This window comes from Chiroxiphia lanceolata, chromosome 7 (genome assembly GCF_009829145.1).
Source record: "Chiroxiphia lanceolata isolate bChiLan1 chromosome 7, bChiLan1.pri, whole genome shotgun sequence".
Taxonomy (NCBI): domain Eukaryota; kingdom Metazoa; phylum Chordata; class Aves; order Passeriformes; family Pipridae; genus Chiroxiphia; species Chiroxiphia lanceolata.
Window position 1 is genome coordinate 14,230,583 of NC_045643.1, and position 17,859 is coordinate 14,248,441.

General features: G+C 45.5%; 2 protein-coding genes across 31 annotated transcripts in view; one reads left to right on the top strand and one right to left on the bottom strand.

The window, feature by feature from the left end:
• RAPH1 (Ras association (RalGDS/AF-6) and pleckstrin homology domains 1) overlaps positions 1-9,540 on the top strand; it is an 87,204-nt gene extending 77,664 nt beyond the window's left edge. For all 4 annotated transcript variants that reach the window (XM_032692974.1, XM_032692976.1, XM_032692977.1 and 1 more), the window contains exon 15: positions 1,468-9,540. In XM_032692974.1, the coding sequence (XP_032548865.1) occupies positions 1,468-3,444 (1,977 nt within the window). In that variant the 3' untranslated portion in view covers positions 3,445-9,540. The remainder of the gene's footprint in view (positions 1-1,467) is intronic.
• A 664-nt stretch (positions 9,541-10,204) lies between these two features.
• ABI2 (abl interactor 2) overlaps positions 10,205-17,859 on the bottom strand; it is a 68,578-nt gene continuing 60,923 nt past the window's right edge. For all 27 annotated transcript variants that reach the window (XM_032692986.1, XM_032693005.1, XM_032692994.1 and 24 more), the window contains one exon: positions 10,205-16,335. In XM_032692986.1, the coding sequence (XP_032548877.1) occupies positions 16,160-16,335 (176 nt within the window). In that variant the 3' untranslated portion in view covers positions 10,205-16,159. The remainder of the gene's footprint in view (positions 16,336-17,859) is intronic.

Below are 17,859 nucleotides of genomic sequence, written 5' to 3' on the forward strand. Positions count from 1 at the left end.
GCAGCACACCCATGGTGCCTTATACAGGGCACAATTCAGGTCAGGTAGTGCCACTTGAAAATCCATTAACCTGGGTGATTGGGAGAATGGTAATTTACAGACTAACACCTGCAAAATATCAAGATTTCTCTCCTGTTTTGTAATGTGAACACCTTGATTTAGTTCCAGAACTGTTAATACTCTTGCCTTCCAGACCTACTGTGACAGGTAGAGGCACACCCCATGTTTGTGGTAAAATCACTGTTTGTTGTTTCTGACTCTAATCCTTTTGGTGGAGTTCTGCACACACAGACACTCTGTGCACCTGTGTTTAGAACAAAGTGATTTGCAAACCTGCTCTTGCAGTGAAAATGAGCATAGTTGGGCTAACTTATTGCAAGGTATCCACTAATAAGGCAGAGGTACCCAGTGTGGTCAGTTGCCATGGTGGCATCGTTTTTCTCATGCATGTTTCTGTGCTGTGCACTGTGCAATTCACACCTGGGCTTGTAGCCAAACTACTTCATATTAGGAGGATGTTTATAAACCTGAGTAATGCAATTATTGTTTGGTAGGCTTACAGTTTTAGAGAAACAGCTTAACTTGAGCAAAACCCTATGACTAGACTAAAATATTGCCTGCTGCTTTCCCATTGCTCCTTCCCTTAGTTAGCTTTTCCCTGTCTTTCCTTAATTTTTCTGCTTATTGTGATAGTTGCATGTATAACTTTTCTTTCCCAACCTAACTTTCTTTTGCAGATATCTAAACGTTTCCTTCTGGGGAAATTTTCCTAGGAAACCTCAGTTTTCCCTCTTTTTCATTTTTTTTTTTTTCCTCACTAATCTTGGATACCAGAGCATGTGGAGGAAAAGGATCTCAATAGTATTCCTCTGTAGAGCTTGCTTTCAATATGTTTTAGAGCAGTTCAGGATTTCTGCATTTTTTAACACTGAAGAGTGTAAGGCCTGAGCTACCCCGTGTAAAGATCTGACAGATGCTCTGGGAGGCTGTGTGTGGTCTAATGCCAGTCGTACTGAGCTGAGGTGTCCACAGAGTCTCTTGTTCTGCCTGATGTCCTCTGTTGTGGCCTGTGGTGCTCTGGAGGGGACTCAGTTTGGGTCATTACACTTGCCCAAAGGAGGCCAGTGGGTACCATTGCCTGCCCCACAGAAGTAACAAGGCTGGCATATTTTCTCCCTGGCATAGCTTGGAATAGACTTGGCTCCACCTATTCTTGCTGGCTCCCCCCCTGACCTGCCCCATCAGATTGCATGGTCCTGGCTTGTCAGTGTATGGAATTGTCTCTTGCTCCATTGTTTTGCTAATACTTCTTGCATGCTGTAATCTGCCACTTAATTTTTAATGACAGGCACATTTAGACCTTGACTTTGTAACCTCTTTGTCTCCTTCCCTCTCTCCCTCCCTCCCTTCCTCCCTCTCTCTTCTCTTTCTCCCTTTCCACTTTCACTAAAAATCCCTTCCCCATAGGCCCGAATGGAGCCTGTAGGTCGGCCCTTCGTGTCTGTCACAGCTCCTGTGTCCCCACAGACGAAGGTGGTGACCCCCTACACAGCATCCCAGCCATCCCCTCCACTGCCCCCCCCTCCTCCCCCACCCCCTCCTCCCCCTCCGCCGCCTCCCCCGCCACCCCCTCCCCTGCCCAGCCAGGCCGCCCCGTCTGGGGGCTCCCCCGCCACCATGTTCGTCAAGTACAGCACCATCACCCGGCTGCAGAACGCCGCCCAGCACGGCGGGCCTTTTGCCAAAGCTCCCGCTGCACAGCAGGGCCCCCCACCCCCCCCGCCCTCGGCAAAGCCTCAGATCCTGGTGCCCCCCAACGGGGTCATGCCACCCCCCCCGCCTCCGCCGCCGCCCCCCACGCCGGGCTCGGCCATGGCGCAGCTGAAGCCCGCACCTTGTGCCCCCTCAGTGCCGCAGTTCACACCGCCACCGCCGCCCCCCAAGATCCATCAGGTTCAGCCAAATATAAGCCAGGCCGCTGTTGCCTCCTCATTGCCACCACCACCTCCACCTGTGCCTGCCCCCCCACCTCCCCAGGCGCCCCCAAAGCCTGTCATGGCAGCTCTGCCCCCTCAGCCCAGCGGGAAGGCAGCCTCACCAGGGGTCACACATGTTACCCCCCCTGTGACAGCTCCCTTGCCCCTTGCAATAAAGAAACAACCAAGTGTCACTTCTCCCCAGGTGCCTCCTCTGCCTCCAGCCCCTCCTGGCCCCACTCCCCCTGCAACGTTCCCAAAGCAGCAGAGTTTCTCTGTGAAGCCTCCTCCATCCCCTCAGTCCCCAGTGCCATCAGTGGTGAAGCAGATAGTTAGCCAGTTCCCACCTCCTCCCACCCCACCTGCCACTGAGCCCCAGCCTCTGAAACCCCTTCCACTGAGTGTGGCTCCACAGTCCCCTCCAGCAGTGAAGGCAAAGCCCAAATGGCAGCCTGCTCCTGCTGCTGCTCCCTCACCAGATTTTCCCCCTCCTCCACCAGAGAGCAGTTTAGTGTTTCCTCCTCCACCTCCTTCCCCAGCTTCCTCTGCAGGTTCTCCCCCCCCTGACAAATCAGGGTCTCCAGTCAAAAAGGCCGGCAAGACATCAAGCCCTGGAGGGAAGAAACCGCCTCCGACACCTCAGCGCAACTCCAGCATCAAGTCCACAAGCTCCACTGAGTACCATGAGTCCAAGAGGCCTTCAGTGGACCGCCTTGTCAGCAAATTTGCACACCCACCAGAGCCGTCAGGGTCTCCTTCCAAGGAGTCATCACCTCCTCCAGCCCCCCCAAAGCCAGGAAAGCTCAACCTTTCGGGGGTGAGCCTGCCCATTGTCCTTCCACAAGGTGGGATCCCAGCCAAGGCTTCTGCTCCGAGTATATCTGGAAAGGAACCTGTGGTTGAATTCCCTTCACCACCATCTGATTCAGACTTCCCACCACCACCACCTGAAATAGATCTTCCTCCCCCACCAGTAGAAATCCCATCTGTGTTTTCGGGCAGCACCTCCCCAAAAGTCGCTGTTGTAAATCCCCAGCCTCAGGTGTGGTCAAAACCATCTGTGAAAAAAGCCCCACCACCCACACGCCCCAAGCGGAACGACAGCACCCGACTGACGCAGGCGGAGGTCGCAGAGCCACCGGGGCCAGCTGGCCCTCAAGTGCCCACTTCACCCAAGTCCAGCCTTAGCGTTCAGCCAGGATTCCTGGCAGACCTCAACCGGACGCTGCAGCGGAAATCCATCACCCGGCACGGCTCCCTCTCCTCCGCGCGGATGTCGAGGGCAGAGCCCACCGCCACCATGGACGACATGGCCCTGCCTCCGCCCCCGCCGGAGCTGCTGGCTGACCAGCAGAAGACGAGCAGCTTTGGGGGCAGTCATATATCTGGCTATGCAACGTTACGGAGGGGGCCGCCCCCAGCACCTCCCAAAAGGGATCAGAACACCAAGCTGTCACGGGACTGGTAGTCAGTCCCGAGGGGCCGCTGCTCTCCATGACTCGTGGGCTGCTCTGTGATCAGCCAGCCTGTGATCTTGCGCACTTGGAGAGAATGTGGGGATGTGGATGATAGCCCCATCAAAAGAGGTGATCTCAAACTGCAGCTAAGGCTAAATGTAAAGACATTCCCCTCTCATGGCTAGGCTAAAAAAGTTGGGGGGTTGGGGGTGTTGATATTTTATTGGAAAAAGTGAGTAGAGAGGTATCGACTTCATCCTTTCAATTTCTTTTACCCTTCTTATGGATTGGACCAAAACCCCATTTTCGTTCTTTTTCTGCGTTTAGGGGCGGGGGAGGGAGATAATTTTTTTGTAGTGTCTGTCCACGTGAGACATGTTTGTGCATGTATTATAAGTGTAGGTATATAATATATTGTGATATATTTCGTCGCAATTATAGAAGATAACCAGAATGTTTTTGTAGAACCGTATTTATTGTTTCAGTCAGTATATTACCTGGAATCGGACTCTAACTGGTCAAATCTTACCACAAAGATGGAGATGTAGGGGGCACTTTAAAGAAAGGAAGAAAAAAAAACAAACCCATGAACTTCTCAGCAGTTTGTGGTGCAGAGCCAGAGGTGTTCTGCTAGTAACTGTACATGGTCCATTGATTGAAAAGTACAGATTCAACATACCAAAACATTCTGGTCATAATACTACTGAAAGTGAGTATGTTCTGAGGAAAAAAGTAGATTTTATATATAGTGGGCTGGAGTGAAATATATTTATACTATAGAGAGCCTCCCCCTCCTCCCAAATAGTTTAAAAATATACACTGCTACAAATTCTTTCAAAGTTATTTGTCCATGCAGTTAAGTAGGATAAATATATGTTATTCCAAAACAGTATGCATTCTAACTGATGGTAGGCTCGATCATTTGTTTCCATGGCTCAAGATGAATATATTTGTGTTAACCCCTTCTGAAAGCTGCCAGGATTCCTGCAGTCGAAAATCCTGCCAACCCACAAGGCTGACCCATGCCGATCCATCACTTATCCGTGTAGTTCTTTCCTTGAATGAACAGGTAGGTTTCTGTAGAAAGGGTTCTGTTCTCACACAAGCATACACAGCATACAGTCTCACCTGCTCTGTGCCTGAGAAGATGTACTATCTTTACAAAAACAAGTGTCTGGAAATATGTAAAGAAAGTATTGTTTGTAATTCATTAGAAATTGTCAGGAAACTTTCCCTTTTAGAAAGAAAGAAGGGACTGGCAATTTCAGGCCAAGCAGAGTAGAAATTCTCTTTTCTTTGACCCGCCAGAGACTGTGACCAGTGCATTAACCTGTTAATTACAAAGTTGCACTTCTAGCAGTGAAGGAAGAAGACTGGAAAAAAAACAACCTTAAGAGGCAATAACATTTGCTAATAATTTAATTTAAGGGCCTATATCAGTAGAAAATATTATTGATTTGCTTTGGTTTTTTGTGAGTCATCTCTTTACAGTCAATCACCAGATCAAGTACTACAGTCCTTTTTCTTGTACTTCAGCAGCTTGATTGTACAGTCTTACCCACGTACTCAGACTTGGTGATAAAGTAGTGTAGGTAGTGTAAGTGGTCTTGTATATCATGCATGTTCATTACAGGGTGGTGGTATGCAGCCTTTTGTAAAACAACTGAAATACTTGGACTGTACCTACCCCAGCTTCCCTCATCACCACGGGGATACTGTCAATAGGCTCATAGGGCAAATCATTTCACTGTTTGCTTACCTTTTATCCAAAAGCAAACTTTAAATGCTTTCCTTTCCCCAAAGAATGAAACAAAGGCAGCGGCTTGACCTGACAGTATCCTCACATGTGTAAAAACTATATAAACTAAACTCTCATTAGAGTAATTGAGGATGATAGATTTAAGAAATATTGTGACAGTGTCCCCCATTCCTTTTTTTTATAAAGTTTTTTTTAAAAATCCAAATAATAAAATAAATGTATTTGTCAATATTTTATGAATAGGAAAAAAAGTTTTGCTAATTAGAGGGGGTAAATGACACATCTATAACTATATAGTTTTAAATAGGTGCATCATGAAAAGAGAAAAATTAGTGGTGCTGTCTCTGCTGACCTGTTTCATATGATTTTTTAAAAATCTATTTCAGCACCTCTGGAAATTGTTTTAATATTTCAGACTAGTTTTTTTGAGCAATAAGAGTATATACCATTGTGTGCATTTTTAAAGCACTGCTATGGAAAGGCACTTTTTTGTATCTTTCAAATTGTTCACCAAGTTTTGTTTCTACTATTTTTGTGCTTACAAAGTGTCCTTAAAAGCATTTGCATTGTTGATTTTAAGCATGCTCAGTGTAGCTGGTGAGTAACTTCACAGGAAGGTTGTTAAGCTATACTGCAATTCATGGGTGCTGTAATTTTCAACATTGGTCCTCTTGCTGCTTTGTACTGTATGCAGCTCCTGGGGCTCAGACACACCAGTGGAGCAAAAGGCACAGGCACAGTCACAACTCCTCAGCTGTTACCATGACGGGTAAGTGGGCACGTTCTGCTCCCTGGCAGGGTGCATCCGGGCTGATGCAGCACGTGCTCCCAGGTGAGAGCAGGCAGGGGATTCTGCTTGCCCCATGTGCTTTTCTTTTCCCAGGACAGCTCCACTGGTGTGTGTCAGTTCCAGCCCTCTTACGTTTGTTCATTCAGTGCGGGTACCTCTGTGCTTTGGACTCAGCACAGCAATGTTTTGAGTGCAATTTCTTCAGTCATTTGAACCTTGTTCTCATTTTCCTGTGCCCACGTTCATTTTCCCGGTATCTTTCCCTAGGCAATGAATCCGTGCTTACTACTGCAGGCTGCAAACAGCTTGCTGGAAGGCAGACGTTTAACTCTTTAGTTTGCCACAAAAAGAATGAATGTTAGCAAAGGTGGCACCCGTATTCCTTCTTGTTACAGTTTACTTCCTAAGTCAGTGGTGATCCAGAAATACAGTGAGTGGCTGCAGCTTCCCTTCTCTCAGCTAAACACTGAAATTTGGCTACAATGTGGTTCAGACAACCTGGTTGTCTTTTCAGCTTAGGAGACACACTGCCCCCCCCATTGTAACTTAGTTTTCCGGTGTGTTTATTTACTGCTTTCATGAAAGTAAATAGTTATGCCTTATTTGCAAGGAAGTTATTTTCCCCTGTGTGCACTGGTCTCGTAATTGCACCTATTTATTTAAATCAGAAAATTAAGGGGCTGGATCACAGACACACAGGAAGATGCTTCCTGCTACAAACATGGGCAGTAATCCTTCCAGCACTATTAAAATGAGCGTGTGAAAGCTGAATTTTCATACTTCAGACACAAAGAGAGCTGGTGCTTTGATCTCAAAATACTAAGAGTGTAAGGCTACTTAAAACCTCAGTTATGTTACAGGAGGAAGTACATGGCCTGTGACACTTGTTAAGGTGAGTGTCAGGGAAACCCCACTGCTGCAGGGGCAGCTGAGGGCATACAGCTGCTTTTGTAATCTCTTCCAGATTAGGCATTTTCTCTCTCATGCAGCAGTAGCATCCACCTCTGAGCAGCAGGGTCCCTCCCGTTCAGCCAGGTTTCTCCATGACTGCAGCACAGGTGTAAAAAGCAGGGAGCTGGCCTTCTCAGACACTTCTGTCGTAAGTCAGATGTTGGGAAGTTGCTTTGAAAGGGAAAACTAGGCTCTTCGATCAGCACTAACCTTAGAGGAGAAATTATTTTTAAAAACAAACACAGGTTCTAAGCAAACCATGGTAACATGTTGGAGGTGGCTATGCTGGGGATTCTGCTTAGTATTTTAAAACCTGTGGCTGGGAGAGGAGGTTCCTGCTTCACCCCGCACAGTGCTTTCTTCCTTTGGCAAACCTCCACTGACTGCTCTGACTTGGTGTGTGACCTCAAAGCCAAAGAGCTCCTCTCCTGAACTTACTCTGCAGTTGCTTGCAGGGCAACAGTGACTGACTGATACATCAGGGAAACAAAGTGAAGCTACCCTGGATCACTTTGGTTTCAGGTCTGATGGGAGAGGAAGCAGTTTTTTCAACAAGTGCATTTTCACATTTACTGTTCCGGGCTTATACATTTAAAGGTTTTCTAATTCCTTCTTTCTGTGCCCTTAGGGAACTGGATAAATCAAACAAGCTCAGAGATAATGTGTGGCCAGTTTTCCTCTGATTTAAAATCCTTTTTTCCACAGTTTAAGGAACCAAAAGTGCCATTTCAACAGCAGAAGGGCAAAAGAGAAATTTTCTGCTTTTTACGGAATAAGGCATAGAACCAAATTGTTTTGCTTCAGTGATACCACTGCAGGTAAATTTGTCTCTTATTCAAAATAAGATGATAAGTGAGTCTTACTATGATTGTTACTTCAACTAATGTCATGTTAAAATCAGTTGCACTCCAGGAGAGCAGTATAAACTCCTGGCAGAAGGTAGTGAGGATACAGCCAGAACATATGAGTTTGGTTGGTTCCCTTTTTGCATTGATAAGGTGTAGATTATGTACTCAAACAGTGTACTCCTCATTTGGAGGTGAGTCTTAATTCTTTGGAGCCCACTTGTGGCTCCTGGTGTTTAGTTTTGCATTCCCTTGCACAATCGGGGCAGACTCCAAAACAGAGAGATTTAACACTACAAGGGATAATTTTCTTTTGGACGTTTTTGTAACATGCTGGGGTAAGCTTTATTTTGGAATTATAAGTTTGTCTTAAATTCAGCAATTTTCCTTTCTGAATTCTTTCCTTCCTTCAATTAAAAAGTGCCCACAAGACTAACCAAACCAGGGGTCTGTTGTAGGGGGCAGCACCCACTAACTCACTAACACTGTGATCCACTGAGTCACAGGATTGGTGTAGTTTTGAAAAGTTTAAGACACTAAACTGCAAATGAGATGACAATACGTGTGCATCTCACACAGTGTAAGTTACAGTAACTGCCACTAACACGGGGAAAATGGTGACTTGGGTTAATGATTATTTGGTTCTGCAAGGAGCTCGGCGGGGACAAGGACTCAAGGAGCTCTGTTCAGCAGATGTGTGTATCTTTGCTGACAGGAGTTAGAGAAGTTGGAAGACCAGGAGGAACAGGAGCTAGCGCTGGACGCACAATCCCCCACAGCAGGGACTTAGTGAGATAAATGAGTGAGAAGGAATTTGAGTGACAGATTTTGGACCCTACCCCCTCCATATTTAAATACTTAAAGGCAACTTGTCTTTTAGGCAACTTGTCCTTTAGGAGACTTTGGAACTGAATCAGCTGTTCCCTACAGTGGAAAATAATTTCCTCCCAGCTTTCCCAAGATGCCAAAGATGCATTCAGAGCTAAATTCCAGGTATGCAGATGTGCTTGCACCAGCCTCGAGAGGCCAAGTTGCCAGGAGCTGATGTGCTGCTGATCTGCTGCATGTGTCTGGCAAGAGAACAGGGTGCCACTGTTAGATATTGTGCATCCACTGCCTTTAACCAACACTGGAAACTGGGTACACACCTGCAAGGGGCGGGGGCAAAGGACAGTTTAGCAATCCAATCTGTGCCCACAGTGCCCTGCTGCTGATTTGGTGCAGCTTATACTTCTAAAAGGAAAACTAAATGCTTTGTCACAAGTTGTAACCGGAAATTTTAGGCCTCCTAGTGGACTGCAGTGGACCAGGACTTAACTGGAGCAGCAGTTTGTTTTATGGCTTACTGTAATTGTTACCAGCCACTGGGAATATTCTGTATAATAGTGGAGACGCAAGTGTAAGAAAAAGTGTCACTGCAATGATGATTTGTCTGTGCAGCAAACTTGTGCTGAGTGCTGTAAATACATTCATGTTTACTGCTTTAAAAAGAAAATTGCACATTTTATCTTTTAATGGGATTGCCTCCCCTCTTCTTCCCTTTCCAAAAAGAAAAATCAAAGCTCTTTTAGACTGATAATTTCAGGTTGGGGGGAGCTTTACCATATTATAAATATATATAAATATATGTATAAATATACTTTTTTAAGCATGAGAGAGGACAAAAGAAATACTACATTATAGAATACCCAATATAGATCATTATACAATGGAATATGCACAATTCAATAAAGATGTAGTTAAATTTAATAACCTGTTTTAATCCTCTGTCTTGCAATTTTCCTTTTTCATTTCAAAACCCTCCCTATTCTCAGGTCATCCATCAGTGGTTCCCTTCTGTAGGGGTTCAGGTATCTGATGGCCTACAGGTTACTACTGATATGCTCACTCTAAATAAAATCACTTTTTATTCCTTTGCACAGTTCTTTTCAGGGGGTCAGAGCTGGCTGTACCATAACATGGTGCACACCAATTACAGGTCTAAAGAGGACCCTGTGTGAAGGCTTACCTTTTCCATCTGCCTCCTTCCTCAGGCTCGCAGAGTCCTGTCCAGCTCTGCTCACACGGAAACAGCTGCTGGCTGGTAAGTGTTGCTGTGAACCCTCTCTGGGGCCACCGTAGGGAATGTGGCTCTGTTCCCTCCCCCATGATTTGCTCCCAGGCTGGCCCTGAGAGCAGCAGAGATGTGAGATGTTGTGTTAGCAACTACCAGAAAAGGAGCAGTCATAGAGAGGTGGAGAGAGGAGCTGCTGAAGGCAGCAGGCTCTATGCCAAAGATCATAGTTTTCCTGTGGGAAGTGCAGTGCTCAGAGATCCTCGGGGATCCTCCTGCACAAATAAGCCACTCTCCCTGTCCCTAGTGTGTTGAAAAGTCTGTAGACAAAGACAAGGAATGTCACACAGCTGTGGCACGCTCACAGAACACATGGGGTGTGCTTTGTTCCTTTTATTTAGGGCTCGTAACAAGAGGGTTTAGTACACAGCAACAGTTAATTCCAAGTACAATTAAAAAAATTTAAAAATTGGGTTTTGCACTCACTGGAAGGTGGTTCAAATGGCACACACAATAAAATGTTACTGGTGGCATACAGCTCCCCAGAGTCCTATGGGCTTGGTCATTTACAGTGGGCTCTGCACTCATCCACTGCATCAGCAGTACCAAAAGCAAAAGCACAGCGTGATACTCCTCTGACTGCAAACCAAAGGGGGTATCTGCTTTCAAAAAAAGTGCATGGACAAAATCCATGTGAGACACTGACATCTCCAGAGAATTCATAGAAACTGTTTGTCCATGCAAGTTGCAAAAGACATTTTTTTCAAATGTGAAAAGCACTTGTTCTTTACCAAAAAATCTCAGACATATCAGCACTTTACCAAGGCGCTGTAATGGAAATGAATTTGTACACAGCTCTTCCTGTCAGTCAGTAGTGGTAGGATTCTTCTGAGGTGTTACGAGAAACTGGAACAAACGTACTGCACACATTTCAGCAGGGTCACCGTATCTGTTCAGCAGGTTGCTGGCTGTAGGCTGACCTCTGGACATTAGGCTGCTGCTGCCTTCACTGTTTCCTAACACATCTTGCTTATAAGCACAGGTGCTAATAAAATTAGTATATTTAGAGTACCAAAGAAACAAACTCTTCCTGCATGGGTAGGAGATTGAACAAAACACATGGGTGGGGATTTTTTTTGGATGAAAGCAGCAGAACACCGTGGTCTGCGAATTACTCTTTCTTATAGCAGTTGTCAAACCTTGGCTGCACCAAGCTTTCAGCAACCTCCCAAAGGACATGAGGTGGGGGATCCCACTATTCTTGGAGTTTTAGAATCAGAAGTAGATCACTGGGATTGTTACTACACACTGACTTTAGCTATAGGGGGCAAAAAAACCCCAAACCACATGTTCCATTCTGGTACTGTTCTGACCTCTGTGTAATAATGTTGCAGCACCAAATACTGGGAGATGCCAAAAGACGGGGAAGGTGAATAGACCTGTAAGCACAGTAGATTCTTGTAAGTGGCACCCTATAAGCTGTAGCCCATCATCTACCTAATGCTCAGTTTCCACCACTATCTTCTCTTGAGATTAGTGTTGTAAATACTTGCCTTAGTGAATGCAACAGTGCTGTAGGTATTCCACTGCCACAGTTGCCAACGTGGGAACTGAAGTCTCTACATGGTGTTTGTAATGCTGCCTAAAATGCTGCAGTCCTTTTTCAGTGACTTTCTATATTCTGAATACAAGTACTGCTCCTAATAAAGCCACAGCACCATGGTCTCTTCACCAGCATCCTCTAGCAGCTTCCAAAAAGTTGGCCTGCAGAGAATACAGACACCGCCTGTTTTACAAAATGTCCTGTCCCAACTCCAAGGAGGAGAAGCCCTGTAAATGCTCCCAGTTTACTAACCCACATAAAGTTCTATCCTTATCAGAAAGGAAAACATGAGTTTTGCTTTATGCCTGGAGCCCACAGACATAACTAATAAAAAAGCAAGCTCATTTCCAGCAGCGTTTGCTAAGACGTGGTAGAAGTGGCTAGTGCTGAGCTCTTCCTGTCACCATCAAGCACAGGTGGGAGACACCACAGAAGCACAAAAATGTTGGTGCACAACCTTCCTCCACCTCTAGGCATCAACATGCACACACACAGCAGGCAGGCAGCCCACCCTCTGCCAGAAAAGGTTCATCAGTCCTGCTGCTGCGTGGCTTTCTTCTCATGATCAACTGAAACACCCTGGATAAAAGTGGCTCTTCTCAGAAGCTGAATCAATCACTGCCAATGTCAACTTTGGCTGTCACCAAAAACCTTCAGCAGCAAAGAAAGAAAATGCCCAGCAGCTGTGAAAGGAGAACAAATTGCTCTAGCTAGAACTACCTGGGTGTAAGCCTTTCTGGCACCCATGGGTAAGCCACCCCAGCCACAGACCACAGGACCTGTAGGTCACATCAGCAGCAATCTCCAGCCACTTTCAGGAACAACTAACCCAACTAACTGCAAGGACAAGCTGAATTCCAGGAACATGAATTCAGCCTCCTGGTAACACACACCAAACTGTCATCTACCTTGGGGCCATGCCACACCTCTAGTGAGAGCAGTAGCTCTTCAGTGCAGCAGTATCTGCCTGTGTCTCACCAGTGAGACCAGCAAGTGTTTAGGCATTGCTTCAGCTCTCTGGTGCCTACTCGAGCCAGTGTGCATGGACACGCTCTCCGGATGCTCAAGCATAAAATTGGCTGCTTGCCTCTCCTGCCCCTCTCAGCCCTCTGCTCTAACCAGTGACAGAGAAAAAACAAAAAAAACAAGATGAGGGGGAAAAATTGGGTGAGACACATGCAACCTCAGCCATCTCTCTTAGGCTGGAAAGAAGGCACCAAAATTAACCTGCTTCGGCACTAGATGTGGACAGACTCAGTCAAACTTCCCCTCATGCAGGCACATGATGGAGAGGCAGCTGTAATTAACAGCTTTGTCCCTGGGGCCAAGAGGAAGGAAGAAACCTCTAATACAGCAAACCAAGGCAAAATACACCCCTAGAGAATGCTGAACAATTTCTGTGCACAATGAAAACAGCTGGCTGGGCTAAGGCAGTTCTCACAAAGGGAGAAACATATTCATTTTGGCCATACAGCACTCTTTGGGCTATGCTGTAGCATCTCTTTCCCCCACCTCTCATGCCTACACAATCCTGCTTCAACAGCCTGTCATGCTGAACACCTTCAGGTGCGGTAGCAGAACGCAGCAGTGAAGAGATGCTGTGCACCTATTTAAAATACTGAGGTGTTTCTCCCCCACCCCAACCCCAGTTGCCAGCCCCTTTTAAGTTAAACCTGTAAATTAAAAAGGGGTGGGGGAGAGAAGATTTTGGACAAGGAGAAGTACAGGGGACAAAACTGGAAACACAACCCTCACAGACTTTACTAGCATGCAATCTATGTAACATTAATATACAAAGCCTGTTTACCTTGGCCTGGTCTATGACCATTATATCACATCATCCCCAAAGAAGCCACAGAATTAAAATCTGTACAAAATAAAAATATGCATAAAACTCAACAAATTTCTTTACATTAGTAAGAATGCATAAGAAAGCATAAAATCAGCAGTTGGTGAACCAGAAATTCCATCCACAGCAGTTCTTGCAGGATAAACAATTCCACATGCTATCAGCAGGGACCAAACTAACCCCTGGCCCATCAGACCAAAACCAGTCCTTCAAGGAATGTCACACATTCCACCTTCACGGTTCTGCAGCCTCATCTTCTGTGCTGGGCTCTGGCAAGTGCTCAGCTCACACTGCTCTGCTCTCACAACACAGAAAACTTGCAAGATGAAAAACCAGCTGAATGAGGATTAAGGATATGGGTGTGTATCACACGCTATCCCCACCCACCTGCCAGAAGAGTTCAAGCACTCACTCTTACACAGACTGCGTTAAAGACATGTTTCACTAACCCATGACCTGCCAGCTGGAGTGTGGGTGCACGGGCACAGGGGCTCAGCTCTCACTCAGTAACTCACTGAGCTGCCCTAACGATGCATTTGAGCATTGTGGGCTCAGTCCTTGCCATAAACATACCTAAGGCAAGAGAAGCCAGGAAAGCTCTGACAGACCTGGTAAACACAGCCAACCTGTAAGCACCAAAGGCTTGTTAATGCTGCTGTTCAATTACTCTGGCTGCAAGCACCTCCCAGTGCCTCCCTGTGCCAAAAGTGTAGAAACAGTCATTCCAGTGACTACACAACCAGTGGTTCTGGGCTTGCTGCAAGAGAAATGATGGGCTGAGGGAACTGAACATGGCTGCTTCTCCCAGTCTTGCTGAAAGACAAGTTTTCACAAGGAAAAAGGCATAAGGGTATCTGTTCTGGCAAACACACCCAAACAATAATGTGGTTAGCTTCCAGAAAGAAGACAACAGTGCTTAGGTTACATGTGGATTGAGCAGGGGAGAAAGTAACCTCTATCTGCATACCAGTTTCTTCAAAGTTGTCCCTCCTGCAGACTCCAACCAAACTAGTTTCTTGCGTGCTGTCACCTTGCACAAGCTCACAGCGGGTGATCACGTTCCTCCGTGTCCTGCAAACACACCTCACCTATCTTTTTTCTCACTCTTCCCCCTCGAGCAGCTATGATACCTCCCTGCCCAGGTTTGCACCAAACCTGCACCTCCATCCTGGTATTGCACCAATTACCAAGCAAGGGACTGGTATTACCTGTTGCCAGTACCATCACAAACCCAGCCCTGGTGGCACTCTCTTGTGCACTGCTCTGCTTTACATACAGGCCTCTCCAGGACAGGTGCAGCATTGTCTCACCTTGGAGAAGCTACTGTTGGTACCAGCTGGAACTCGGCCAGGTGACAGTCAAAAGTCGCCCAGGAAGATGCCCTGGCCCAGGAGGCTCTCACAATACAGGATCAGCTCAATCTGCAGGCTAACAAGACTCAACAGGAAATTTAATCAGTTAATGCATGATATTTACCCAAAGGTAACACTTAGACCTTCCCTTAGGCAGATAGTACAGCCATCACTTACAGTGACCTGCTGTGTACAATCACAGAGCAGAATTTTTAACTGAGACTAGATTAAAAAGCCAAGTATTATCACAAGGGGCTACAGAGCCTTCAAATTGGTATTACTCCACCCCAAGCCACCAGTACATCTCAAAATATCTATTATAATATAAACAATGGAGAGGGCTAGGGGAAGAGCTAGAACTACTGCTAGTTACTGCTTGGATTTCCATGGGAAACCAGTACACACAACAGCCCTTTTTACTTCCACTGAAGAGATTTTGGCAACAGACATGAAGACGACAATTGCCGTTTGTCCTGCCTCTGCACAGGGCTCTCACAGTACATATGCAAATCTAGTCATCAAGTACAAAATAGCCAACTTACAATACCTGATTGGATTTTTAAGATTATATTGTGCATAAGACTAAAGTTGGGGGCAAGTTTCTCTAGTGCAAGCAGGCATGAGTAGATTTGAACCTTGGACCACACCCCCTAGAGGTTATTCTCAGACCCCAGGAGGACCTGTAAACTTTGTTTCACCTTCACCCTCAACAGCATCTGTGAGTTCTGTTTGAACTGGCAGCAACCATGGCAAGGAGCTCGCTGTGGAGAGGAGCACATTTACATCAGTGCAGAACACAAAACAAATATGTGGCATTCAAAAGATGAGGAAACGGGGGTGGGGGTCCTCTGGGCTGCAGCCATCTTAATTGTCTGAACTGAAAGGTGAGTGAATGAAAGCCAGCTCTGTGTGCCCCTGCGTCAGCCTACGTGTGCCGAGCAGCTGCAGAAGTGTTTACGCTAAAGATTTATCCAGCTATCTGGAAGTCAGTTACAGAAACGTCTCTGTGCAGAAATCCCAGTGTTTGCTAGCACATGACTGTTCTTCCAGCTGCACAGGAGTGTAGTGTAGAAACAGGAGGGATGTCCACTGGCCAGTAACCTTCACCACAAGCATCCAGGACATCCCCAGTGCCAGGCATTGTTGCCAGTGGTAGTACCATGGGGGCACACAGGATTCCTGAGACAGATCCCAAGGCCTGTCAGAAGAAGTCAGAATTCGAGTGAAGTATCAGCTACTCAACAAGTTTGTTACATCTGAATGGGTCAGCTTAATTCAAAGTCAGATGGCTCAGGATAGCCTCTGCTGGCCCGCTGGAAGAGCCATTTGTTCAAAGAACTCAAATCACTATTGTTTCATAATGAGGGGGAAAAAAGGAAAAAAAAAACCAAACCAAACCCAAAGAGTGGTTGTTACAATTATCCTTCATTCAGTTATACTGGATAGGGCCCCAGCGGCTGGTGGAGATGTGGGAAGCCCTGACAGCTCCTGCAGCAGGAGATGCAGTGTTCTGTCCTCTAGTCTTCACTCTGAGTAATGCATGATCGACTCCACATAGTTCCCTGGGAAGAGCCCCGTCACTCCATTCATGACCCCCTCATACCAGCCATCATCATTTTTCTTGATGACGTAAATGATGGCACCTTCCTGAAATGAGAGCTCATCTTCTTTGTCCTTGGTGTAGTCATAGATCGCCACCACTAGGAAAGAACAGAGCATGACTGTGAGGAGAGGTACAGGGAGGAGGAGGGAAATCAAATCACCCTACCTCGTTCAGGCAATCTCAGAGAGCTCCACTGCCCCCCCAGTATGGGTGTAGAATGACCTGCTGAGAGGGACAGTTTCTTCCAAAGCCTTTTGTAAGAGCTCATGCTTTGAAGCACATGAGCCTTTAATTCTTCTATTCCTACTGTTTCCAGACCCACCAGAGGAAGTTTACAACTTCCTCTGATGTATGAAAACCTTTTTGTGTCGAATGATACAAGGAGGTGAATGTAACTCCCCATGGCTGTGACCACTCCAAGATTCATGTATTAGATATATGTGCTAAAACAGATCTCAGCACAACTAAGACCTGGAAAACATGGAAGAAGGAGTATAGCAGATCACAGTAAGAATGAGCCAAGGCTGATGTCCCAGACTTCCATCTACCTTAGCTACTTCCACATTTAGATCTCTAAAATGCATGCATGCAGTCTCAATGGCCAGCAGCCACTCCCAGAGTATACAGCACCATGGTGGGTGAATCCTGTTAGGAGCAACCAAAAAGGTGGAAACCAAATGTACACATACTATATCAGGACATTTTCTTACAGCTGCAAAATATCTTACTGAAGGCACAAAAGTTGTTAGGAAAGTCAAAGAAATTGGACAAAGCACTGGCAAATATTAAATAAAACATTGTCCTGATATGGCAGAAAATAGACATCAACTCGATATGTTCTTCTGTTCTCAGTCCTATCATTATGTGTTCCATAGAGAAAATGAGCTAAGCCAGACTCTAAGTACTTTAACAAATAGCATCAATCACTGCTTTGAGCACTTGGCAATGAAATATACAGTGCTGCCATTGAAAAAAAAAAAAAAAAAGATGTTGGATAGGGATCCTAAAATCTGGTACTGGGGATAGACAGGAAGATACTCTATAAACTAAAGCAAGGATTAAAAATTAACAGCATGTGTTCATAAGCACATTATCCAAGAGTCCTATTAAACTCATCGTTCTTTCCAAAAGAAAAGAGGTCATTTCCTTCTGAGGGAGAAAAGGAATCAACTCAAATATTTACTAGGGAAACCTGAGATTATAGAAATCAATTCTGATGGAGAATCAGAGTATGAACAGAGATTTTTTTTTTATATATTATTTGACTAGAGCATATTTAAAAAACATATGTTGTTGGCTCTACACTCATGCCAGCAGTTGTTAAGTAACTCATTCTAATTACTTTTAGACCTATAATTCTGAGCAAAGAAAACACAAATGAAGAAATGAGTAAATTTTTAGCTTGAAAAACAGAAGTTGCTGTATGAACATGTACTCTGTTCAATTATAGTCCTTCAAAATTCCTTTTCAACTGTTAATTTTAAAATGTCTTCCTGGAGTCACTGTGCTATTTTTCTTCATTCTTTTGATAATAATAATCCAAGGATCATGGTAACTTCCAATTCCTTTCTTTCTCACATTTGAGTATACTCTAGTCCCTTCTGATACTGAATGGATTCAT